The sequence below is a fragment of the Salminus brasiliensis genome, chromosome 1, assembly GCF_030463535.1.
Source record: "Salminus brasiliensis chromosome 1, fSalBra1.hap2, whole genome shotgun sequence".
In the NCBI taxonomy this organism is placed as follows: Eukaryota; Metazoa; Chordata; class Actinopteri; order Characiformes; family Bryconidae; genus Salminus; species Salminus brasiliensis.
Window position 1 is genome coordinate 98,116,400 of NC_132878.1, and position 26,779 is coordinate 98,143,178.

Sequence of the window (26,779 nt, forward strand, 5' to 3'; positions counted from 1 at the left end):
CAGAGAATCACTAAAGCTGCACCATTACAGAGAGAGATGATCTAATCACAGAACAAATGAGTTGTTGAGTTATTTTCTGTAAAAAATAATATCAGTTTATATACATTTTTTATGAATGTAAACATATATGGAGTAAAAATTAACCACTTCTTGTAGGTCTGTAGATTTATTCGTATATTTATTCAAAAAGAAAAAATTCCCAAATTAACAACTGATTTATCCTCAACATTATTACACAACTCAGAAAACATGTGCAGCTTTACTGGTTTTAGGCAGTAAATAAAAATATATATATATATTTCTGTAGAAAATACACACACTAAATTGTTGTATTCACTGCAACACCTAGTCCTATTATCATCATCTTGGTCAGTACGTTTTATCTGAATTTCACTCCAGACTCATGACTCATCTCAACCACTTAGTTATGCGGAAAACATTTTTAGGATGTAACACAATAACAATTAAAGGAAAATGGTTCTGTGGTTTGATGCATTTGAGACTTGTCAAATAAAGTGACACCAAAATGACACCAAAAATAAAGTTCTTAATAAATGTCTAGAACTAGAACTAAACTTTACTGAACTAAAAACCAAACCCAAACAACCTCAAAGACTTAACTGATTAAATTAAACTCAAACTGCTCTGAACTAAACTCCAACTAACTCCAAGGAGTGAGGAGGTTCATTATACATCAGATAAAACTAAAAAGAAAACATTTGACATGTTTTATGAGCATTAACACACTTAATTTGACTACGTAAGAGGAAGAGTAAACAAAACTAAGAATATGAACAGAAAGATTCACCTGATAACTACTAAACATATGAACTACCGATTTAGTAAACTAACACATTATACAGTGATGGAGACAGGACTTAGCTACCAGTATTGAGCAGAATACCCTTTTCTTCTTTTAACAGAAACCATATTCAATTTAAACAGAAAGACATCTTAAGATTTTCGACTGGAAAACCTGCATTGTTCCCAAGATTGACAGGTTTTGGCATGGTACCTGTGGAACAGATGTCACATATATCCCATATTCTCTTCTGCAACGTCTGAAACATGAATAATATGCATATCTCTGTTTGCTTATAGAATACAATCTGGAAGTTATTTCAATGGTGATCTCAAATGTTCACAGTTGGTCCAGCAATTAGTTTTAGAGTGTGCTTTCAGCTATGGAATTCTTTCGAGGTTTGATTTAATTCTTGTGACAAATTACAAAATTCATGATGTGGAAGAAGGGGTGCTTGGGAGCACAACTTTAGGGGGCTCCTGGGCTCATGGCAACACTCAAGAAGATGCTTCCCTCAGGTTAAGTGAGGGTTTGTTTGGTTTATGTGTTTTACTTTGTAGGAGAGTACCCTGGACCAAGATCATTAAAACATCTTGGGTTACTTGTGAATCAACCTAGACACCCTACTCTCCCCCTAACAAAACAACTCTCACCCCCCTCTGGAGGCACTTAGTGACCCTAAGGAGCAGAGACCCTCTCTATTGAAATGCTTTTGAAAAGTTAAATTCCAGAACACCTTAAATTATGACTATATCAGCACCAGGCACCAGAGATCCCTCGTACTGATAGAGACCATCTGCTTCTTGACCAACAGTAACCTTTTAAGACCCCAAAGTAACCAACATATCTTATGCCCAAGAGTGACATCATGGAGCCACGGAAAACAGCCTCTCAGCAAGAAGATTCTCTCAGAACTTTCTTACTATACTCTATTAAAGTAGCCACGTCACCGTACTAGATGGTGACCATGATAATAATGTATTTTTATCCTTCTCTGGATAATTTGTGTGTTTGTTTTCTGCATTATAACTTCTATATGTTGTACCTATATATTCTCATATATGTGTGTGCCTAATACCTACGGGTGATAGAGTTTAGCATTCAAGTAACTGTTTTATCTGAAGAAGAAGAAAAATAACCTTGTGGGTTTTTGGAGGGTTTCTGCTTGAACTTCTTTGCAGGATGTCAGAAAAGCCCCCATGTGTTTGATGTGAACTGCTGTGGAAGGCATGCTTCTTCTTTTTGTACCATGGAAGAAAGTGCGGTCAGTCAGAAACTCTATAGACTTTGCCCTCAGAGACCCTAAAGGGGCTTATCAGCTCTCTCCCCATGATTCCGTCCCAAAACAGGTACGGCTGGGTCCACTGAAACCGGTTCTGCTTTTGAGCTCTGATTAGTGGTGGCCGATTAGTAGGCTTATGCACAACTGCAAGCCTCTGGAGGATCCTACACCTTGAGGTTCGTGGGGCTCCAGAGGCACCAGCTTCAAAGCTTCGTTTGCTTTGTAATGGCATTTTAGCAGCTGCTCTCATAATCCAGTGAATTAGAATCTGAAAAAGACCAAAACCACGAATAAGAGGAAAAGAGTTCACGTGAGTCCTGATCTATTTTAAAAAGAAGAAGAAACAACAAACAACAAACAACAAACATGTGTCTGATCCTCGCCGCTTCTACTGAGTGTTTTAATCAGAGCTGGATTATTTCCTCTGCCTGAGACTCAAACCAGCATCGAATCCTACAAATATGTGTCCCATTGATTTCTTCAGAGCAGGTTCGGGAGACGCGGATCTGCTTCTAAATCGTTCTCTGTTGTACCGGACCTGCAGAATTAGGAATCCGGACGGTTCTGATTTAGTGCGCGACGCCAAGGTCGCTTTGATCAACTAACCCTTTTTATCTTCATCACTTTGATGTAGAATCTACTACACCTTTCCATCCCGTTTTTAACCTCCAAAGATGTCTCGACTGGACTAAAATATTCTCTCAGGAGTGAGTAAAAAGTCAAAGAATAAATATGTATAACATTGATTCTTTTCTTTTAAAGATGCTAAATACCATATTAATAATACAAAACATGCTATATATGTTTAATCAGTGCAGTTAAACACATCTTTGTTTACATGATAAATATGGATATGGAATAATACAATGTTTTTTATCCACAACAAGAAATCACTAAACTCCTCAGTGTGGAAATAACGAGTCAACATCTCAAAGGGATTTTTGGAAACAGAAGAAGATTCTTCACCCGTCAGATCATCTCGCAGCTGGTCATCATTTTTTCAGGATTCTCATTACAAATCCATCCGGCTGGTCAGTAACTCCAAACTCCAGATGGATGGTTTTGTGAAGGAGGGTCTTGCATCCGTCCAGAACTCTGAACCACTTTTGTTTGAACACATCTAGGAAACGCACCGGCGCACCTTCCACACAGGTGAGTTGGCTTTGTAATGGATGGTCAGTTGTCCAGCCTTCACACTGTTGCTTATTCCACTCTCTGATCATATCATTAAGAGCTCGTGCGCAGATCGTTTCCTAAAGCTTTGATATTTCTGTTATTTTATCATTTCTTGGTTCCCTGTTTCATCTCCAGACATGTTTCAGAAACTTTCTCTTTTTCTTCTTCTTGTCGACCAATCTCCTCATCCTTGATCATCATCATCTTCATCATCATCATCAACCTCCGACTCTTTAACATCCACAGTTTCTACGTTCTCAGATCTGTCGCTCAGCCTGGTTTCATCATCATCGCTCCTGGAGGATGTCAGGTTTCTCATATTTACGTTTATCACATCGTCCTCTGAACTTTCCTCGTCTGTAAGGGGAGAACCGACCCGACTTTCAGTGCCGTTTTGCTTCTCGCTTAGTGAAGGTGAGGACAACCTCCCCCGTTTGTTGTTTTTAAATTCATCGTCGTCCTGGTTGTTGTGACTGGTCAGCAGTGCTCTGACCCAGATACGTCGCAGTTGATGCAGGTGCACTTGTCGCTCGCTGGTGACAGAGAAAGAAAAGTGTTGAAAGGATGGGACGTGATTACTGTGATTTGAATGGTCAAACATAAGTCATCTCTTACAGATGCACTATGGAAGCTGATGAAGGGAAAAACTGCTCTTGTTCAGTAAAATGACCAGAGACCATTTTCCTCAAAGTCTTCGATCTGGCGTCATTTGAACAATCTACCAGAAAAGCGGGAAACAGAGTCGCTCAGTCTTCTTTTCTCCAGCTTGATGTTTTGTTTCACATCATCCCTTTTATCATGTTCATCCCCCCGAAAGTTTTCCCCTTGAAACGACATTTTCAGACACGATTTCCTCTCTGATAACGAACAATCAGTATTCCGAAGAAACGTTGCAGGACTTGCAGTATCTTCAGCTGTAGGCGTGAGATCCTCTACGACCATTTGCTCCCGCAGCTTTTTAGGCCTCAGGGAAACGGGCACATTGTGTAAAGGCAGGTTTTTCTGAACGTGTTCTTCGTTTCCTTGGTGAAAGTAGTCCGATCCATTCAAGATCCTCCTTGGGAAGTTGTCTGGAATCCATACTGAGTTTCCTCACAGTGTGTGTGGGTTTGGATGCCGCTGTTTCGCTGGTGATGTGTGGAAGAGCTTACGATTATGTTCTTATCACGTTTTACAGAAAGAGAACTGTTTACACACACACACACACACACACACACACACACACACACACACACACACACACCTTACTTTCCTCAAACCCAAACAGCAAACCATACAAAACCATACATGACCATACATTCCCTCTGACTAAGGGTCTTTAGTGCAGCTGTAACACACACACACACACACACACACACACACACTCACACACACACACACTCTCACACACACATACACACACACACACAGGAAAACTGTGGGAAAATTAATGTGTGACAGAGAGCAACAGCGGGTTTATGGAAATCTAGACTGTATTATGTTTCTTGTAAACTTCAAAGCATAAAAATGTATGATCTTGTTTTTTTGGATACACTGTGGGTCTTCAGTACAGCTGTCGTGTAGGAAATACCTAGCATGAAAAAAAAACTAAAGTAGGATAAGAATCCACAGTATGTTGCTTGGGGAACTCCTTCAGACTGAATCTAGTCTCAGAAGGTGGTATATATATATATATATATATATATATATATATATATATATATATATATATATATATGTTGTCTGTATATTCCTTACCAAATGTTTCATTTGTTGATGTGAGATTAATAAAGAATTATCTTACATTTCACACACTCCTACATCATCCTATAATTCCCACGTGACGTCACATTCCCACGTCTTTTTGGCAAGTGGAACTTCTTACTACTGATAGTACTCTGATACTCTGGTGCAGTCAGAACAACCTGGAGCTGAACACACTCAAGACTGTAGAGATGTCCTGGTAAAGTCTATGTACACTGTGTTTACTATTGGACTGCTGTTCTCTGTATGTTGTGTATGGTCTGTAAATTATATGTAGAGTAGCTGTATACTGTTAACACTAGAGAGACACTAACAGCCGGAAACCAGTTTCTTGTGTGTGAACATACTTGTCCACAGTGTGGTAGAAGTGTAGCGCCTCCTAGTGCTTTGTTAAAGTGGTGCAGTGATTAATCCAGGGTTCCCACAGACCCTTTAAAAGTCTTACAGGTGATCAAATAAATGTTAAAAGATCTACATTCTACTTTTCCTTTTATTTGATGCAGTACTGCTACTACTACTACTAATAATATATAGGGTTAGAGAACCTATTAATCTCACCACAATCTACACTGAGACATTTTTAGAGCACAGCACAATGATTCCAGCAGCAGAAATGATGTTAAAATGGAATATTAATCTCTCATACAGAAATATTTCACTTCATTATAATGTTTTTCTCTTTTAAAATAAAGAATGACATCTCTAAAAGCAGAAAGTCAGGCTGTGCTTAATGGGTACATGGGTAGTCTTTAAACTCGCCCCTTTTCCAAATAAGCTCACACTGATTAAAATTAGTTGTTTATTAAGAATACAAACATATTTAGAAATTATTCAAAGTTTTATTTGAAGGTAAAGAGACAATAAGAAGCAGCAAAACCACTAAAATGGAGAAACTGAGTCACTAAAATAAAGGATTTCATTCTTTTTAATATATTTTTCACATAAATGATCCAGGTTCTACATCAAACTGTACATTTCTTTAATATAAACAAACAATATTGATAAGATCTATAAAATGATACTTTTTGTTGTTGATGTCAGACTGATTTCTCACTGTTCTTTAGAGAACTGAACCCTTTAGACAATGAGGAAGACAATCTCACACACACACACACACACACACAGAGTTATTCTATCTTACACAGACTCACTGAGGAGTCATAATAATAAACCCCAAACCCTGCATAGAGGGGTTGAGTGAATGTGGTGTTGAGTGTGTGTAAGTGTGTGAGTGTGTGTAAGTGTGTGAGTGTGTGCGTATCAGAGGAGACGCTGTAGAAGGACAGAGTGCCGGCCGGACAGTCCACATACACTCCTACTCTCCTACAGCTGGAGGGAGGAGGAGGGAGAGCAGTTCTGTTATTATTGTGATAAACAGAGAAACCTTCATCAAAGCAGATCAGACTCCAGGACTCTTCATTCTCTCCAAACCAGCAGTCTGATCTCACTCCTTTCCTGCTGATGGTTTTATAAGTCAGAGCTACAGCAGCTCCTACTCTGCTCCACTCAGCCTCCCAGTAACAGCGTCCAGTCAGACTCTCTCTACTCATCACCTGATGACACCTATCAAACCTCTCTGGATGATCAGGATACGACTGCAGCTCCTCTCTCACACACACCACCTTTCTGTTCCCCTCACTCAGAGAGAGACGTGTGTGTGCTGTGTTTGGGTCCAGTGTGAGATCACAGCCGTCTGAACACAAGAAGAGACATTAGAGGAGGAACACTGCACTGATAGTGTGTGTGTGTGTGTGTGTGTGTGTGTGTGTGTGTGTGAACTTACATTTCTTTAGTCCAGGTTTGATTCTGATCTTCCCTCCATGTTCCACCCTAAACACACACACACACACACACACACACACACACACACACACACACACAGATCAGGACAGTTTCTCTCTCTCTCTCTCTCTCTCAGTTCAGTTTAATTGGCTTCATTGAATAAATTGTAAATAACAGTTGTTGTGAGGAACAGAATGAAAACTACTATTACTGCTAAATAATAAGGATAAGGAATAATAATCAATAATAACAGAATAACAGATAATAGAATTATAGAATTATAGATATATACACAGAGAGTTCATAAAGGAATGGGATTAATATATGTACAGTGGTGAGGGACTCTCCTCTCTCAGGGTGTGGCAGCTGTGTTCATATTTAGCTGATAACTGAACACACTGTGGAGCTTCTCCTAAACACACTCAGCAGATCTTCCTCTCTCAGAGAGGGGATGATGTTTTCAGGATGTACTTGAGGTGCTCTGGGTCAGTGTTACTGAGGGGAAGCTTCTCCTGGGCTGTAGGAGAGCCGTCCTGACCCTTCTAAGTCTGGAGAACTTCAACCCAGGGTTCATAGCCATGGTGAAGGTTGTGTATATTGCCACTGAAAGTGTGCTTAAAGTGAACAGTGGTTCCTGTGCTCCTTTTACAGCTCCTAGAGGAATCAGACAGATGGAGAGAAAACGCAACAGAAGCACAGAGAAACTGCAAGAAACAAAGAAACTCGCTCTCCAAGCAAACGCTGCCAAATGTGCCCAAATTACAGACATGTTTGCCACAGCAGGGCCCTCATCAGCTCCCGTGGCTGAGGACAGTGGTGGTGGCGGCGATGGTGGTTCTGGCAGTGGCATTCACAGTGGACAGGAACATGCAGTAGAACCTGCGGTAAGCTGGACTGCTTTCAGAACACTTGGGCTATGTAATGAGGAGCTAAAGCAGATTTACTCCTTGGTGAATCTGATCAAATGATAAAAAGTAATAAAATCATTTTGGCTGATGTTCTGTGGCCGAGTTAGTTTGTATCGTAAACGCAGGTGAAATGAGCGAATAACGTCCTCACCACTAGCGGCTATTTATAAGACACTGTGTAGAAGACACAGACTGGATGAGGAAAGAAGCCTAGGTCAGTACTGTTATGTCTTCCATCCTGAACTAAATAGTCTTAGCAGCGTACATCAGCCACAAGAACCGTGTGGAGCGGTCAGCTGACTGTGCCGCTGTTCAGATCCTCTCTAGACTGGTAAAGTCCAGGGTTTTGATGAATTTGAATTATTATAAGTGTGTGTCTGATCTGGAGACTTTTAAAGGTGTGTGGTGCCGTGGTGAGGCGGTGTGCTCAGTGTTGGATGGTGAGCTCTGTTTTACACCTGAATTTTCTTTTTTATTTATTTATTCATTTTAGTATTTGTTTAATCTTAATGCAGCTCTCTCTCTCTCTCTTTCTCTCTCATTAGGACTGACAGGTTTTCATATGGTTTTAAGTCTATATAATCCTCAATAATATTGATCAGTTCAACATATTTCTAATCCAGCTCTACTCACAGACCCCCTAGCAGAATGTAAATAGACTGAATGTGTTTACTTGTGTAAATCTGCCTCCAAAGTGCATGCCTCTTTATTCTGCACGCATTCAATCAGATCAGTGTGTAGAATCCATCAGTGCTTTCTGTAAGCTACCATGTTTTTATTGCTGTAGAAAAGATGTAGAGGGTTTCATTCTTATTGGATGCACTGTGTTTTTTTCAGAAAGTGTGAGAATTAGAGCTTATTCAGAGAGCAGTTTGTGTTCATTGTGATCATAGAAACAATAAAACACACACACACACACACACTCACACACACACACACACACCACTGAACAGCTGTTGATACCTGAGTGTGGTGAGTGTGCAGTGTGGATCCTCCAGTCTGGCAGACAGCAGCTTCACTCCTGACTCTCCTGGGTGGTTGTAGGTCAGATCCAGTTCTTTCAGGTGGGAGGGGTTTGAACTCAGAGCTGTAGCCAGAGAAGAACAGCCTTTCTCTGTGACCATACAACCAGACACTCTGCAGAGAGAGAGAGAGAGAGAGAGAGAGAGAGAGAGGTAAATGAACAGTGTGAGAGAGACAGAGAGAGAGAGAGAGAGAGAGAGAGAGACAGAGAGGTAAATGAACAGTGAAAGAGAGAGAGAGAGAGAGAGAGAGAGAGAGAGAGATTGGTATGAAATAGACAAACCAAGAATCTCCTTAAAAATATTCAATATAAAGACTAATTATAATGACACTGATATTATTATTATTATTATTATTATTATTATTATGATTATTACACCGTTTAAGTACAATTGCTGGTGATTATCTGGCTGATAATTACAACATTATTATTATTATTATTATTATTATTGTTATTATTATTATTATTATTACACAGTTTAAATACAGTTGCTGGTGATTATCTGGCTGATAATTACTACATTATTATTATTATTATTATTATTATTGTTATTATTATTATTAGTAGTAGTAGTAGTATTACACAGTTTAAATACAGTTGCTGGTGATTATCTGGCTGATAATTACTACATTATTAATCAGTAAAAACAGTAAATTCAGTTTTCAGTCTATTTGCCTCTAGAAGCACATGCAGAAATACACTCCTGCAGCTGATTCATATAAATTGTTGCTAAAACACAAACATCACTGTTTGACTCGTCACTTCTGGTAGAAAACCATCCTGTGCTATTTTACATTCACTATATGGACAAAAGTATTGGGACACCTGCTCATTCACTGTCTCTTCTGAAATCAAGGGTATTAAAATAGTTTATCCTGCTTTTGTTGGAGTAACTGTCTCTACTGTACAGGAAGGCTTTCTACTAGATTGTGGAGCATTGCTGTGAGGATTTGATTGCACTCAGTGAGGTCATGTTGTATGATCACCACCCCACCTTATCCTCAACTCCCCAAACTATACCACAATTTTTGAGGACACTTGGCATTAGGCATGGTGCCAAGGTTTTATGTTGATCTGCTTCAGAGAGTCTATTGGTAATACTTCTCTTCAGGAACTAGACAGGCTGTGTGCATTTGCACATCTGTGTCAGCAATTTGAATGAAAAACTTTCATTCTGCTTTTTATATTTTTCTCATGCCAGGTCAGGTGTGGCAGTGAGAGCATAGGGAAACACTTGCAGGGTTGGACGATGCAAGACGTTAATGAACAACACAAGGAATCAAAGAAACGCGAACAGCCTAATCGGAGGTACAGCAATCTAAGGGTCATCACAGTCTGGGCAACGTAAGACCCCTGGGACTGGGAGGGCTCTGAACGGTATAACAGGGAATACATGAACTGAGCAAACATGAACTAAGGGGCAGCGACAGGGGTACAATAAAAGACAATACTCATAAACAGAAACTACAAAGCAAAGCTTCAGATCAAAACAAAACCGAACTATGAACCAGAAAACTACGAAGCAAAGCTTTGGATAAACAGAGAACGCAAGAAACAGTGACAACCAAACAGGACCTAAGTGACAAGACAAACATAAACAACAGTGATCAGACCAAATATGAAATATCAAGATCAAGAAGTACTTCCCCTTGAGCAGACCATAGAATGCTGTGATACAGAGGTTGCAAGAGAGCTAATTCACGGCAACAAGAGACTGAAACACCTCAGGTTTAAAAAGCCCCAGTCCCAGGTGTCTGTTGTCGGCTTAACGAGGGAAGCCGTCCGCAACGTGCATTAGAGATCAATGAAGATGGCTGCACAGTGTCTCTTTCTATTGATGTCAGTATAGAGATCATTTAGAATGAGTGTAGTGACTGAGATTGTGCTGGGCTTTTCTCTAAAGTCAGATTGGTAGTCTGACAGGACTTTAATTTACACAGAGAAACGTCTGGAGCTGATCTTTCACTAAAGAGTCTAAAATGTTGACTAAGCATTGTAGTTTTGATATTGGTCAAAAATGATCATGATCTGAAGCTCCGCCTCCTTTGTGGAGGGGAATTCCATGTGCTGTTTTCCAGACACTGGAAATTCGGCTTGATTAAATAAAGAGATTAAAAATGTAAGTAATGTGATCTAAAATGATCGGGGACCCAAACTTCTGAAAAAAGGGTCCAACCTGTGCTTTTATTAGTGCTGATAGCGCTGACGGCTTTAGCTGATGTATGAGGAGAGAAAGAGTGATTGTAAAGAGACCATAGCTTACAGCAGGGGGTGTATCCAACATACTGGGTGGTCTTACACATTAGCATTGTTAAATAAATGTCCAGCAGCTGCTTGGAAGAGCTCTCTCTGACCAGTGATCTGATGATCATTTAGTAAGATGGGGTGGAGTAGCTCTGATCTGTTGTGTATTTGAAAGAGTCTGAAGCTGAGTTTGTAAACAGGTGCAGGTAGTAATCTGATTTAGCCTTTCTGATGTGGGAGGTACATTTATTCCTTAACTGCCTGAAAAAAAGCCACTGGTCTGTAGTCCCATTTCTTCTGGTGAGGGCCCATGCTCTTTTCCTTGCATTCAGTAAGGAGGATATTTCAGTGGTCATCCAGGGTTTAGACCTGATCTCGTATTCTAACATTTTTATAGGGGGCATGCTTGTTCACCACTGCAAGAACTGTTTTACTAAAATGGTCTAAAGTCAACATCTGGGATTTAGTAGAGTAGTGAATGCCACTGAGCACCAGGTCATTTAAAAAGCCTTGATCATTAAAATGTTTAAAATTTCTTCTAACCACCATCCGAGAGCCTGACATGTTTATGCTGGTGTTCCTAATGTATCTGATAGGACAGTGGTCACTAATACCGGGGTTAAATAAACATGTAGACGTAATTCTGTCAGATCTGTTGGATAACATTAGATCTATTAAGGCTGAATTGGTGGGATCACACAAGTTTGGTCATGTTGGTTCTGGTTCCAGCTGATTAAGAGAGAGGTTACCACACACTTCCTTCAGATGATCGGATGCATTGGTTAACCAGTTCAGATTAAAATCACCTACAATCAACATTTCTGAGTCAATGTATGGAAATAAAAGCTCAGCTAAATCATCTACAGCATGAAAAGAAGCAGAAGCAGGTCTGTAGACACCAGCTCCCACAAAGCTGTTACAAACCTGTGAGTTTTTACTTGGATATTAGGTTTAAAAATCATCTTAGTAAAGCTCTGAATCTCACATCTTCACATTTATCATTTCAGAATGAACTGACAGAAACACTGACCTGAGAATCTGCAGTTTACAGTGTGAACTCTTCAGTCCAGCAGAGAGCAGCTCCACTCCTGAATCCTGCAGGTCATTGTTACTGAGGTCCAGCTCTTTCAGGGAGGAGTTTTCCAGCTTTAAAACTGATCCCAGAGCTTCACATGTCTTTACTCCAAGATTACATAAAGCCAGTCTGAAAAATGAAGAATAAACAGATTTTATTTGAGAATACACTTAAAGAGAAAGTGATACATTTCTGACAGTAAAAATAAAGAGTGTCTAACAGTAAATAATGTGTTAGCCTAAAGCTAATGTAGGACAGTACTGGATCACATGCATCAAACATTTCAGGTCGTTAAACTAAACGAACTCCCCGATCCATCAGAGGGCACTGGATCCTAGCTCGTCAATAAAACTGTAATAAAAAGGGAAAACTTAACTTAGACCCCCTTCTTTGGAGGGCAGAAGAGTGCCCATTCCAGAGCACCCTAATTGGTGGGTGATTGTCTCTGTATCCTCTACATGTTACTGATGTATGTTCGTGCCTCAAACCCACGAGTTAATAGAGTTTAGCATTTAACAGTTCTAGCTGAAGAGGAAGTAAAATAACTGAGTAATTGAGATCCCAAGGTCCCAGTTACACCCAAAGAGCAATAAAATGAATAATAATAATAAAATAAAATCTAGAATATAAGAATGGTAGATATAATTAGGAAAGTGAGAAAGCAAACACATTTGAAAAAGTAGCAGCAGTCTGATCACACTGTGAAAGGAATGTAGCAGCATGAATGAATAAGTAGTGGAAACATAATAAAGTGTCTAGTGTGGGTAAAGTGTCTCAGTGTCCTCAAAGTGTCAGTGCAGTGTGTTTGGCTAGGAGGAGTTTAGGAGTCTTACAGCTTCTGGAATGAAGCTGTTTCTCAGTCTGTTCATTTTACACCTAATGCTCTGCAGCCTCCTGTCTGAGGGGGGCAGGAATGTCCCTGGTTTTTCTGAGCATATGCAGCTTTGGTCCTCCTAACACCTGCAGTCAGCTCTCCTCTAGCCCTCCTCAGTTCATGTGTGTTGCTGGACCTGAAGGCAGCATCCTTCTTTCAGTAAAGAACGCACCTCTGCATTCAGCCAGGGTTTCTGGTTCATGTAGAAGGTCACAGTCTTTGTGGTGGTGACATTTACATTTACATTTAAGGCATTTAGCAGACGCTCTTCTCCAGCGCGAATTACAAAAGAGCTTCACTATTTCCTCAAGAATAACCTCAGCTAGTTTAAATACGTCAGCGAGACATGCTGAGATGAGGGTAGAAACCTGTGTGTCAGACGGTGGGAAAAGAAAAGGAACAGAGAGACAGAAAGGTCAAGGCCTGAGTTAAAGTTCCAGTTAGCTTAAAGAACGGAGCTCCAGAAGAAGAAGAAGAGAAAAAGCCTCAGCTAAAACAATTATTTATTATTATTATTTATTATACAGTACTATTATTTACAACTATTATTTATCTATTTATAGTCTACATGAAACTGTCACATCCTGCCTAAGGAAGACTCAAGCATCCATAGCAGTCGTGTTGCTCCACCTGAACAGAGCCTGTGAATGCTGCTCTACCACGCAGGATGGCTTCCCTACTGGGCTGATTAGAGGTGCAACAGCATTCCTCAGGTATCCGTTCCTTCCACCTCAAAGCCTTGTCTCGACTGGACCTTCTCTCTAGAGCCGACCTTTGGATCTCTCTTTAAAGCTCCAGACACAAACTACTTGTGCCTAGAGTTGAACTTGAGCAGGGACGTTACATTCAGATTGTTCAGTCTTGCACACCGATCATGTTACCTTTGTTTAACAGTGATCAGTCAGACCAGTCTAGTTCTAGCCAATAGCAGTAGCTGTCCATGTGATCAAATCCAACAGTCAGTGCACTTCTCCAAACAACTCACCTTATTACTATTCTAACCACTATCTCAGGAATAACGTCCTGTGGGGTGAGTGTTGATACACTAAACTCATGCCTACCTTCAAGGCTGTGATCCTGTAATGATCTCTCTCATTATTACATGTTTCTATGATAATGTTTTATTAATTATAACTAGCTCTTGTGTGAGTGTATACAAAGAGATTGGGTCCCTGGAGCGAGAAAACTGCCTTTTGAATTGAGACTGAATTTAATTCAGAACTGAACTGCAAATCAAGGTAAGTTTTATTTATGGTGGAGTCTAAACTGAACCAACCAGTTACCAAAAATCTACAGTCCTGGGCGAGAATTACAGGTGGTGCCCCATTCATTCAGGTCATAGCTAATTAATTCAGTAATAAATTAATAAAATCAATGACCAGAACATTTAGTAATTAATTAATAATACTTGGTTTGTTAAAGCGCTCCCATTTCTGCTACAATGTGTTTATGAGGAAGAAAGACCTCATCAGAAATCTTTCTAGACAATCTAAAGACGACTGCAGACGTTAGAGAGTTGGTCTTTGTTCGGTTAGTGAACTCTGACCTTCACTAGAAACTTCATCTTGTATATTGATATAAAAACATCTTAGTAAAGCTCTGAATCTCACATCTTCACATTTATCATTTCACAATGAACTGACAGAAACACTGACCTGAGAATCTGCAGTTTACAGTGTGAACTCTTCAGTCCAGCAGAGAGCAGCTCCACTCCTGAATCCTGCAGGTCATTGTTACTGAGGTCCAGCTCTTTCAGGGAGGAGTTTTCCAGCTTTAAAACTGATCCCAGAGCTTTACACGTCTCTACTCCAAGATTACATGAAGCCAGTCTGAAAAATGAAGAAGAAACAGATTTTACAATAAACTGAAAGAGGAAGATTTGAATGGACAGATAAAGAATAGAGAACAGAATTAAACTGAAATACAGCGTCCGTCTAAAGCCCTGGAGTTTCTTTATATAGAGATAGAAAACATGCAGAAAGCTCCAGTTCCACATGCTGACCCATTTTACTGTGAACAACGTGGACCTGCAGCTCACCAACAGCTCTGGAACAGATTTTAGTGGTGTTATGAAATGCCTGAATATTACTTATATTATTGGCTCTCCTTAACTAGACACCCAATGAACGACTAGAACAGCAGCAGTACTTCCAATCTTCTCTGTTCACTTATTATCACCATTAATTCATTTCTCTCTTAAAGAGACAGTAACCGAAAAAAATCTAAACAAAGCAAATTGGTATATCTTCTCATATATATCAGCCTATTAGGCTGAATCTTAATTTTCAACTGAACAACAGAAATAACACACACACACACACTCTCTCTCTCTCTCTCACACAGGATAATTCATACTAATGTGAGCCACTGTAAACTGGTTCTAATCCTCAGCAGTTCATTAAAAACTGTGGAAAAGCCTGAAGGAAAATACTCACACAGCTCTTCTGGATGCTTTGACTACTGACAGCAGCCTCAGAAGACACTCCTCTGATGGTTCATATTTACTGAGATCAAATTCATCCAGCTCTTCTTCTGAGTTCAGCAACACAAATGCCAGAGCTGACCACTGAGCAGGAGAGAGCCTGGCCTGATGAAGATGACGGTCACCACCTCTGTTCAGGTATTTCTGCACTTCCTGCACTAGAGAGTGATCATTCAGTTCATTCAAACAGTGGAACAGATTGATGGATTTCTCTGGAGAGATGTTCTTCTCAATCTTCTCCTTGATGTATTTGACTGTTTCTTCGTTGCTGTGAGAGCTCCTCTCTGTCGGAGTCAGTACGCCTCGTAAGAGAGTCTGATTAGACTCCAGTGAGAGACCCAGAAGGAAACGAAGGAACAGGTCCAGGTGTCCACTCTCACTCTGTAAGGCTTCATCCACTGCACTGTTGAGGAAGTCAGTCATCGTTGATCTGCTGAAAAGTTTAGAGAGTTTACTGGTTTGCTGTTCAGTGGTTTGCTGATTCTGAATCTTTCTGTTGAGAAACGCATATAAAGCAGCAAGGAACTCCTGAACACTCAGATGTACAAAGCTGAAGACCTTCCCCAGGTGCAGCTCATGCTCCTCTCTGAAGATCTGGGTGCACACTCCTGAGTACACTGACACTTCTCTAATATCAATGCCACTCTCTCTTAGGTCTTCCTCATAGAAGATCAGATTTCCTTTCTCGAGCTGCTGGAAAGCCAGTTTCCCAGAGCCAGAATACTTCCTCTAGTCTGCTGAGGATCAAGGTCACTTCCTCCACTGTACTTCTGGCTCTTGTGTTTGATCTGGAAGATCAGGAAGTGTGTGAACATCTGCGTCAGGGTTTTGGGGGTTTCTCCACTCTCAGCTTCACTCAGCATTCTCTCTAGAACAGTGGCTGTAATCCAGCAGAAGACCGGTATATGGCACATGATGTAGAGGCTTCTTGAAGACCTGATGTGTGTGAAGACTTTGTTGGCCAGGTCCTGATCACTGATCCTCCTTCTGAAGTACTCCTGTTTCTGAGGGTCACTGAAACCCCGCACTTCTGTTACCTGGTCAACACACTCAGGAGGGATCTGACTGACCGCTGCTGGTCGAGAGGTGATCCAGAGGAGAGCAGAGGGAAGCAGATTCCCCTTGATGAGGTTCGTCAGCAGAACATCCACTGAGGTCTTTTTTTCTATATCCACCAAGTTCTCATTGTTCTGGAAATCTAGAGGCAGTCGACACTCATCCAGACCATCAAAGATGAACATGATCTTGTAGCTCTTATAATGTCTGGGTTTTAAATCTTGTGTTTCTGGGAAGAAGCTCTGAAGAAGATTCACCATACTGAGCTTCTTCTTCTTCATCAGATTCAGTTCTCTAAAAGGAAGTGGAAATATGAAGAGAACGTCCTGATTTACTTCTCCTTCAGCCCAGTCCAGAATGAACTTCTGCACAGAGACTGTTTTTCCAATTCCAGCAACTCCTTTAGTCAGTACGGTTCTGATGGGCTGGTTCTGTTCTGGTAATGGTTTAAAGATGTCGCTGCATTTGACTGGTGTCTCCTGTGCTGCCCTTTTCCCGGATGCAGCTTCAATCTGCTTCACCTCATGTTCCTGATTGACCTCTCCACCCCCTCCCTCTGTGATGTAGAGCTCTGTGTAGATCTCATTCAGAAGTGCTGAGTTTCCATTGCCTGAGATTCCTTCATTAATTCTCTGACATTTATCCCTCAGTTTGGATTTGAGCTTTCGATGACAAGCTGGGGCCAATTCTGATACCAGAGGAAGACAATAGAAACATGTGATCAGCTGTGATCCTGCATTAAAGACCCCTGTGTAGAACAACTCTGTGATACAGTGAATAAATCATTTAAAAATAAAGATTGTAGTGTGTTGTTTCTGTAGCAGCTGTAGAGCTCTTAGAGCTGTTAATGGTGTTTCTACAAAATCAGTAAGTGTTAGGTTTAAGGACTACAGTTGATGCTGTGATACATTATCCTATAATTACAAAATCCAATGAAGTATTGATTTTTATTCCCTTTGAAAAGCGGGACTTCACTGAGGAATACATTAGCACTCAGGCTGGGAACCATGGTCATGACCCAGAACTCTTACTGCTCTCTAGTGTGTTAGCAAGGTCTGTCTGCTTCATGTTCCTCAGGATCTGCAGTGTGATCTTCAGCACCTCCTCTCTCCCCCCTCTCTGATCATCCGCCACCTCTCTCTCAGAGCATGCTGGGTAATCTGGACTCAGGAGCTTCTTGAGTGTGTTCAGCTCGTTCTCCACTAGAGAGATAAATTTCTGCTGCAGCTCCTGATTAAGAACAAACATCAGAGAATCACTAAAGCTGCACCATTACAGAGAGAGATGATCTGAACACAGAACAATCTGCTAAACAGAAGAGAGACACTGATCTGAGGAGTGGAGGAGTTCTGGATGCTGTGATTCTGTAATGTGTAAAAGGACTTAAACATCATGTGACTGAACAGCATCTTAAAATATTAATATGAACACTGTTACAGTTAGAATACACCAGCAACTGAAGGAGACTGAATTATGATTAGCAAAGTATCAAAACTTTAAAGCAGCTTTAAACTGAGAAATGAAAGAAATCAGGGAGACCCTCATCATGTGACTGGTTTAGGACTGACCTTGAATATATGCTCCAGTTTTTCTCTGTGAATCTTCTTCTTCTGGACGCTGTGGATGAATAGAAAACCCACACTGTGATCTCCATGAATTAATCAGCTGATATAGCAGCTCACATTTGCACTTACCACCAAAAATCAAACACAAGTGATACTGACAGAAGATAAAAGTTGAGAGTTTTAATAAAATAAAGAATAACAGACAATAACAGATCAAATTAAAAGACTGAACTTCAGTAAAAGCTGAATTAAACCCACACATTTCCAAATGTTTCTTAAAGGTGAAAACAGAGCTCGACCGTCTACTAATGTAAACAAAGACGACTTCACAAAGATACATGTGTGTTTTAGTAGCAGAGCATTCTGTCTCTGACTTCAGTTTTCAGACGTAGCAAATCTATCATTTCTTGGGTTTATTCAGGATTAAAATGTCTGAAAGTTGTGAATGTGTTTGTTTGAGTCATTACTCGTCTGGTAAGAGCTCTGAAAAGAACTAAATCTGAGTGGAATTCTGTAGAATTTCATCCATTTGTAAATCTAACTGAACACACAGCAGCCTGACTGAACACCCATCTGTTCATTACATTATAACCCATATACCATTGACCCAAAGCCCACTTTGACTGTCCTGCTTATATCACTGATATCACCTGCTTATACTAACTGTTCTATTTCTATGAGAAACTGTAAGGTTTGGATGTGAAACACTGGTGTGTAATTTCATGCACAGCTGCCTCATTTATGATCTAAGTTAATGACTGGCTCTGACTCTCAGTAGCTCTGTTTACATGCAGAGATTTTCACCAATCTGAATAAGAGTTCATTCTGATTGTAGAGAACGACTGAACTGTTTATATGAACATTAAACATCCTCACATCACCCAACACCTCCCACCCCATCCCATTCCTATAGTACCCATCAAAACACCCCCACTCTCCTCTCAAACACGTCCCCCTACTGTCTCTATATATAGATATGTGTGTAACTGTCCACCCTATAGCTGATATTGTAATTTAGGGAGTAGAACCGACTCTCTGTGACCTCGTTTAGTGATCTAGAACATTGTTCAGGTCAGTCAGTCTAATCTAGAACCTGTCTCACCATCACACCCAGCTGTGTACACTGATCATTAAATACAGAGAACTCAGAACCTCACACTGAGCTCCTGTGTGGAAATCAGTGCAGAGGAACAGCATGAAGATCACCTGCAGTGTGTGTGTGTGAGTGTGTGTGTGTGTGTGTGTGTGTGTGTGTGTGTGTGTGTAGGTTTGATGTTTCACTCACTTTGGGTCAAAGGTCACAGCTTCACTGCTGAAATCAGGAGGATGACCCATGGACCAGTCACTCTTCATAGACACACAGCTGGGCTCTGGAGAAACTGCTCTCTGTGTTTCAGTCCTGTTAACATTAAACACAGTGAAAACTCCAGCATTTACACACTGAACTCCAACACACACCACATCTTTAAGAAAGCTCAGGAACACATTTGAAGAGCTTCACTCTCAGAACAGTAGTTTACTGAGTGCAGTGATGTACCGAGACTCAGAGCTTCCTCCTCCACTGATGAACTGTAGAAGCTGCTTCATGGACCAGTCACTCTTCATAGACACAGCGCTGGGGGCTGGAGATGCTGCTCTCTTCACCCTGAAAACAGTTGATTCATGATGATCCATGATGAGAGTAAAGTGTGGAATAATGACTTCCTTTACTAAAACTCCTTCAGCTTCAACATGAGGGACATAAACACTCTCTCCTTCTCCTGGTTCTTCAGATGAAGTGCTGATATGAGGATACTCACTCTGGGGCACTTCCTCCACTGCTGGAGGTAAGAGGCTCCATCATGGAGCTGTTCCTCTTCTAACACACACTGCTGGACACTGGAGATGCTGCTCTCTGAGAACAGATCATTTACAACAGATTCACTGTAAGAACAGCTGGAAACTGGAGTTTTCACACACGCCCACTTTGTACTGATCACTAATTCTAATATTGATTAGAGTGTTAGTAAGGTGGCGGTTTACACCTTTAAGTAAAGAACACTGTACTGAAATGATTAACTCTAACTTGGGAATTAAAACTCTGCTATGAAGCCCCTCACAGATCCAGTCCTCTATTCCTGTACAAGAACCCACTCAATAGTGTGAACACAGAGCTAATCAGAACTGGAGGAACTAGAAGAACAGGACTGGAAGTTCTATTAGCTGATCTATTTAAGAAGCAGTTCATGTGAAGCAGTGAAGCACATTTACAGCACTGTTGTGGCCCACAGACAGCTCTGTCCCACCAGCACGACTCTGGAGCTGAGCTCCACTGGTAGAAACACTAATATTATGGGGTGGCTCCTTTTGTTCTGTTGGTCTCTGTACTTGCGTTGCGGGCCCGAACCGCTGCTTGTGTTCAGGGTGGTCTCAAACTACCTGTCCGCTTCGTGCGCTGAACGCAGGAAGACCCTCGACTCCCTCAGTGAGAGCCGTCCGACTTCACCTCAGCATGGGGGGCGTCCAATGCTGCCAGAGGAGATCTGACCGCTCCCGGTAGTTCAGACCGCTATCTGGGCTGGATCTATTCCCCGGCTGGGAATGTGGACGGGACCGGGTACCGAGTCCGGCTACTTGTCAGGAGCTTGTAGAAGTTCTCAGCTCCACAACCTTGTTCTTCTGACTTGATAAAGATGAAGAATAAAACCTTCTTTACATTAAATCCAACACAAAGCAGCTGCGCTGTACTTTTCCCTCCTCTCTCTTTCACTTTCACTTTCTCTCTCCTACACACATCCCGCCCCTCCGACACACAGCCAATGGACAGTGGAGTACCTCAATGATTGACAGCTAGATTTAGCCAATCAAATACATCTAAACACTTTTATTCAACGTTTTTAATCTTTTTAATTTTAATACCCTTAAAAAACTCTTTACCATCCAAACTAAACAAATCAACACAACATACATTTATATGTACACACACAACTGTCCCCAGAGCTACACACGTTTACAGTGTTTCTCTACACACGTTTACACCAATAAGCTCGATCATGTAGATCCTCTGATCTTCAGCTCATTTCAGCTGGTAGCTGCAGCATGTATGTGCTACAGATCAGGAGATCTGCCCTCCTGCTTACAAATGAGGGATCTGAGAATGTGTAAAAGCTGAAGGGCAGAATAGTGTCTGACTGTGAAGTAGATAACAATGCTATAATACAGCTCCAACGTTTAGGAATATGCTGGAACAGAAATGCTGATACATTCTCCAAGCGTTCAGCACCATTTCTGATTGAGACCCAAACCAACATTCAACTCACTGGTTAAAATGCCAAAGCATTTCAGCTGCATTTCAACGTTATATCGACGTCATATTCACGAGCAACATCTCACATTATTTTTATGTTGAAGTCTGGTTGTGTTTAGATCAGGTGACGTCTAGACCAGAATCCAACCAAAACACACAGAGGTCAGATCGACGTTGTGTATCCACTGTCTGAGTTCACCTAAAGAATCGACTCCTACAGACACACATGTGTTTCTCCAGCACAGTGATCTTCTACATGATCCGGTTTAAACAGTTAATGAACTTACAGTGTGAATCCAGAGATCTGCTCTCTTCTCTCCTTCTGGAAAGAAGCAACTCAGAATTCCTTTCACTTTCACTTCAGTCACCTGACCTAATCCAGCACCCAGCCTACAGCGCCCTCTAGTGGAGAGACCTCCACACACCACAGTCTGTACACACTGCTACTGTAGGCAGTGCCCAAAGTCTGAAAGTTAGGGTTTAATCAGAGAACACTTCAGTCAGAGAAGATGGAGCAGATGTGAAACATGGAGTTTACTGACAAGAACAGCTGTTGTGTCTGAATCATGGATAGATAATGGAGAACATCTGTGGCTCCACATAAAGCATCAACATTAATAGAGCTGTAAAACTGCAAGAGAACCCAGTTCAGATACTGAACCTAAAGAGGAAGTACTGAGAAGAAGAAAATAAAAGTAAGGTCATTTCATCAACACTTTACAACAGGAATTCATTGATTATCAGACCTTAAACAGCATTAAGCTTTACTAAATGCCACTGTCTCAGTTCATTATTAAAGGGGATATATATGACATTCACTTCTTTAGAGCTGGTGCTTAGACATTTGTATATATGGAGAACTTACCAGCCCAGGACTGCACAGGTCAGAAATCATAAGATCCTAGAGCTGCTGCAACCTGTCTGTGTGTGCTGACCACTTTTTACACTTTGTACAGTTTTGTAACACCTCTTAGATTGATTATGAAAATGTATTGTTTTTCTTATAGATCAGAAATACACTAAAAACTGTGGATCTTAAATGTTAAATGGGATTTGTGCAAAAGTACGTGCACATTAAATATGTAATGTTTTAGCTTACATTCTATTGACTTTTCAAAAAGTATAGAAGATTATTATAATGTACACACACTTTGTTTATTTCTATTTGTTAATAAAAAACATCATATTTAAGTTTCCTACAGATTTGTTCTTTTATTTTCAATCAGAAAATCATCTAATGTGGTATTAGAACAGGGGTGCACAATTCTTTGTATATGACTACATTCTCTGTAAATCGGTTCTTTGGTAAAAGTGGTTTCTTTTTGGGGAGATACAGAACCACTTCTTCAAAGATTGCATAAAGAATGATCTACACAAGAGTTTTCTACTGTTTGAAGAAACCATTAAAGCATGTATTTAAAAATCATGACACCCTTTAAAACACATACAATTTGTAAAATATATTTAAACGTATGATATTAGCCTGAATTGTAGGTATTGTCAGGCTTGTGTTTTATTTCTTGCCTCATTGGTAAAGCAAAAAACTAAAAGATGGAGTGTGAAACTCTTGTCACACACTCAGTCTGGTTTGTAGGAAACTTTGTCAAGGAGAGATCTGTTGTGGAGGATGCACTGGAACTCTGTACCCTAGTCCCTCAGATTGGCTGGAATGAGCAGCACTATTAGTGGCATTACACACCGTACTCTAACAATTCTGAAATCACATGTAAGGAAAGCTGCACTTCAACTTTGCCTCCAATTCTTTTGGTTTGAGATTGTGTATAGATGACAGAGACTTGAACCACATCAGTAAAATGTTTACACACCCCTTGCCTTTAGTTTCTGTAGCATTAGAACCGCTCTGGGGCACATCTGTTTTCACCGAGCTTGACCTGTAAAGTGTGTATAATCTAGTGCGCACTATTGCACACTTTGTCACCACTATGGGGCACTTAGATTATTTGGTTATGCCCTTTGGGTTTGCTAATACCCTGGATGTATTCTAATCCATTATTAATAAGGTTCTGAGGGAAACGCTAGGGCTCTTCATCTAAGCTTACATTACATCATTTTTATGCCACTGTAAGTACAAACACAAATACAGGAAATACTAAATATACAAATATGTGCATGTACATGTTCACATGTGTGCATTAAGGCTGGGTGATTAAGGTCCAGACTAAGTTACTATACTAACAGTAAAATGCAGTAAATATGTAGACAAGCCATCAGTTCTTTGACAAAAGTGGAACCCTTTTTGGAGTGATACAGAACCACCTCTTCAAAGGTTCCCTGAAGAATAATCTACACAAGGTTTGTCTTGTGTTTGAAACCTGACATTTGATTTTCACATAATTAGGCTATAAGTCGTTTACAGGCTTGTATTTTATCCTCCATTTCTTTCTTCATGGATAAAGACAGGGCTAGGGTACTTTTGTCACACGCTTAGTCGTGTTTGTTGGAAAACATCAAACAATTAAAATCTGCTTTTCATCACCCTCACAAGGGTTGCTCTCAAGGAATTATGTCTTTACGTCAAGAATATGGAATTCTGTACCTTAGCTGCTTGCAGTGACTGGAATGAGCCAGCACTATTCGTGGCATTCAACATCATACTTCACTCTGAAACTGCATGTAAGGATGAAGTCCTGAACTTAGAGGGGTTATCAGTCTCACTGTCTGAATGGGGATTCTGTTAGTGAAGGAGTTGTTTCTAAGATCTCTAGTTTTTTAAATGTCCCAGCAGTGCTCTCCATTTTGAGGATGTTTTCTGAGTATGCTGTTATTTTAGGTTTGCCTTGGTTACAGAAAAAACTCCAACATATCCTGATCTAGTTGTGCACTGTTAGCTTGATCCCTGTTTTGTCACAATTACTATTTACAATACTCTGCTTATTGAAATGATCAGGAAGACTAAACCCCAAAACTACCCCCCTTCTCATCCCTATAATTGTGCAACAGATTTAAGAGTATGTGGAGTACTAACTAACCTTTCACCTGTTACCTGTTACCTTTTAACACAAGCTTATGAGAGTGTCATGGAGCAACACATCCAGGAAGTGCTAGAACAGGGTTTTATACACACTTAAACTTCACTTCTAGCCAGAGGTTTCTATTCTCTGAGCCAAGGATGGGGTTTGAGACTATGTATAGATTATACAGGATTAAATCCCATCATTAAAACATTCCCATACCCATTGCCTTTAGTGTCTGTAGCATTACAGCTCTAGGGCATATCTGCTTACTGTATATCAAGCCTGACCTACAAGCTGATCTGCATCTGTGTGGGGCGTGAATGGAAAACTGCTTCTGTCTCCACTATGGGGCTCTTTGAGTATTTGGTTATGCCACTCAGGGTGTCTAATGCCCCGACTGTGTTCCGATCCTTTATTAACATCATTGATGGTGCTAGTGAACTTCATCTAAGCTTACATAGAGAATAATTTGATTCATTCTCCTTTTTTAATAATACACAATCCACATGGAGCACCCCAGCCAGATACCAGATGAAGTATTAGGAAATAATTAAATATTACCTGGATCTTCTATTTTATATGGTTAGGTATAGGTGGTGTATTCTGTTAATATCCAACTAAACCAACCTAGACCACAAATTAGACACTAAATTCACCTCTAAACAGCAGAAATAAAAAATACTACCAACGGTGTGACTCCGGTTAAGTGGTTATATTGTATTGGCTTAACCTCAATAAAATAAATAGGGCCCTGTAGGTGCGGCAGAATGAAGCTCATTAAGTAATCAGTCTCATTAAATTACTGACACCTTATAAATACTGTGATTTTAATGAAGACTAAAATGACAGTTTATAGTATAAATGTATTGATAAGCAGGTCACTGTATCAGGGCTCTAATCATTGATTAGAATTCTGACGATGGGGACTCAGTTAGACTCTGAAGGTCAGGAGTTCAGGAACAGTCTGTTGGCCTCAATTTCATCTGAGTGAAAACAAGACAAAACAACTGGGTTCAAACAGAAAAGCATTTATTAATCAGAGCAGTAAAGACAGTCAGCAGGAGCACAGAATCACCTTAGAGAATCTATATGAAGATCAATCTTTGATCAGACTCCGCTGAGGAGTAGAGGTCTGCGTCTGCACATGTAGGAGTCCGTACAGGTGTGTGTGTGTGTGTGTGTGTGTAGGAGTGTGTGCGTGTGTGCAGGAGTGTGTGTGTGTGTGTGTGTGTGTGTGTAGGAGTGTGTTTGTGTGTAGGAGTGTGTGTGTATGTGTGTGTGTGTGTGTGTGTGTAGGAGTGTGTGTGTGTGTGTAGGAGTGTGTACGTGTGTGTGTAGGAGTGTATGTGTGTGTGTGTGTAGGAGTGTGTGTGTGTGTGTGTGTGTGTGTGTGTAGTATATTCATTGGCTTTGCAGATGTAGAAAAGAAAGGGGGCCCCGTTTCTTGACCAAATCTACACAAATTGAACAGACATGCTGTTTGATGCTGTTTAGATTTGGACATCCCTTTGGGCAGACGTGTCAGTGATTTAAACGCTGTCCAGATGTGGCCATGGACCACTTAGGTAATGGGGGAGCTAATGGCTGTTCCCTATGGATGAAATGTAAACATTCCATATATGGCAACATTCCAACAGAATGTGGCGTGAAATAGGGTATAAAAACTCAAGGTATTCCTAAGTCGGAGAGAGAGAGACCGAAGGGCACCCAGAATTGGCAGACTCTCTCCACACTGTTCTTTCGATTGCAATAAAATATATTATTGTTACAACTAAAGACGGTGGCTACAGACTCTCCTTGTTGAATAACAAGTCCATCTCCAGAGGAAGACGAACCGAGACGACATGTGTGTAGGAGTGTGTGTGTGTGTTGATGTTGTGAGTGTAAATAAGTCAATAAGAATAATGTACAGTAAAGAAAGTTCAGCTCACTGTAAACACAGTCTACTGTTTCCAGAGCTGAACAGACTGCTGAACAAACAGCAACTGCGCTCTAATCTGGAAGAGCGCTGAACACAGTGTCTTTAATGTCCCAATACTTTTACACAGACCACGTTTAATATCCCCACCACAATCTGATCAATGTGATAAATGTGATCAATGTGATAAATGTGATGAATGGTATAAATGTGATAAATGTGATAAATGTACAGAGCTGTGTGTCTGTGGAAGATGTAAGTGTGTGTGTGTGTGTGTGTGTGTGTGTGTGTGTGTTTGGGTTTATTGTAATATTTGATAAAGAGAGTTACAGACAGACCCTCTCACTGACCTCTGACTTCTTTATTTATTACTTTGATGTTCTTATTTATTTCTATTTCACTGTTACTAATCTCTTATTTTTATAAACACCTTTAAGATTGTAAGACATTGTTATTTATATACATATAATAATTATAATGCATATAATATAATAATATAATGTATAACGGTGCGTGCGCTGCTGGAGTCCAACGCCGGTCCAGAACGCAGGGATGCTCGAGACCAGCTGCGGAAAGCGCGCAGGAGC

At 40.5% G+C, this 26,779-nt stretch overlaps 1 protein-coding gene across 1 annotated transcript; it reads right to left on the reverse strand.

Moving 5' to 3' along the window:
• Positions 1-5,957: 5,957 nt before the first annotated feature.
• On the reverse strand, positions 5,958-21,663 carry LOC140569675 (NLR family CARD domain-containing protein 3-like). Its single transcript, XM_072692559.1, is given in 13 exon segments — positions 5,958-6,696; positions 6,787-6,833; positions 8,657-8,830; positions 11,992-12,165; positions 14,566-14,739; positions 15,346-16,105; positions 16,108-17,136; positions 17,480-17,678; positions 18,017-18,065; positions 19,299-19,412; positions 19,551-19,658; positions 19,813-19,907; positions 21,587-21,663. Coding segments are annotated over 12 exon segments (3,438 nt in total). The 5' UTR covers positions 19,857-19,907; positions 21,587-21,663; the 3' UTR covers positions 5,958-6,130.
• Between the last annotated feature and the right edge of the window lie 5,116 nt (positions 21,664-26,779).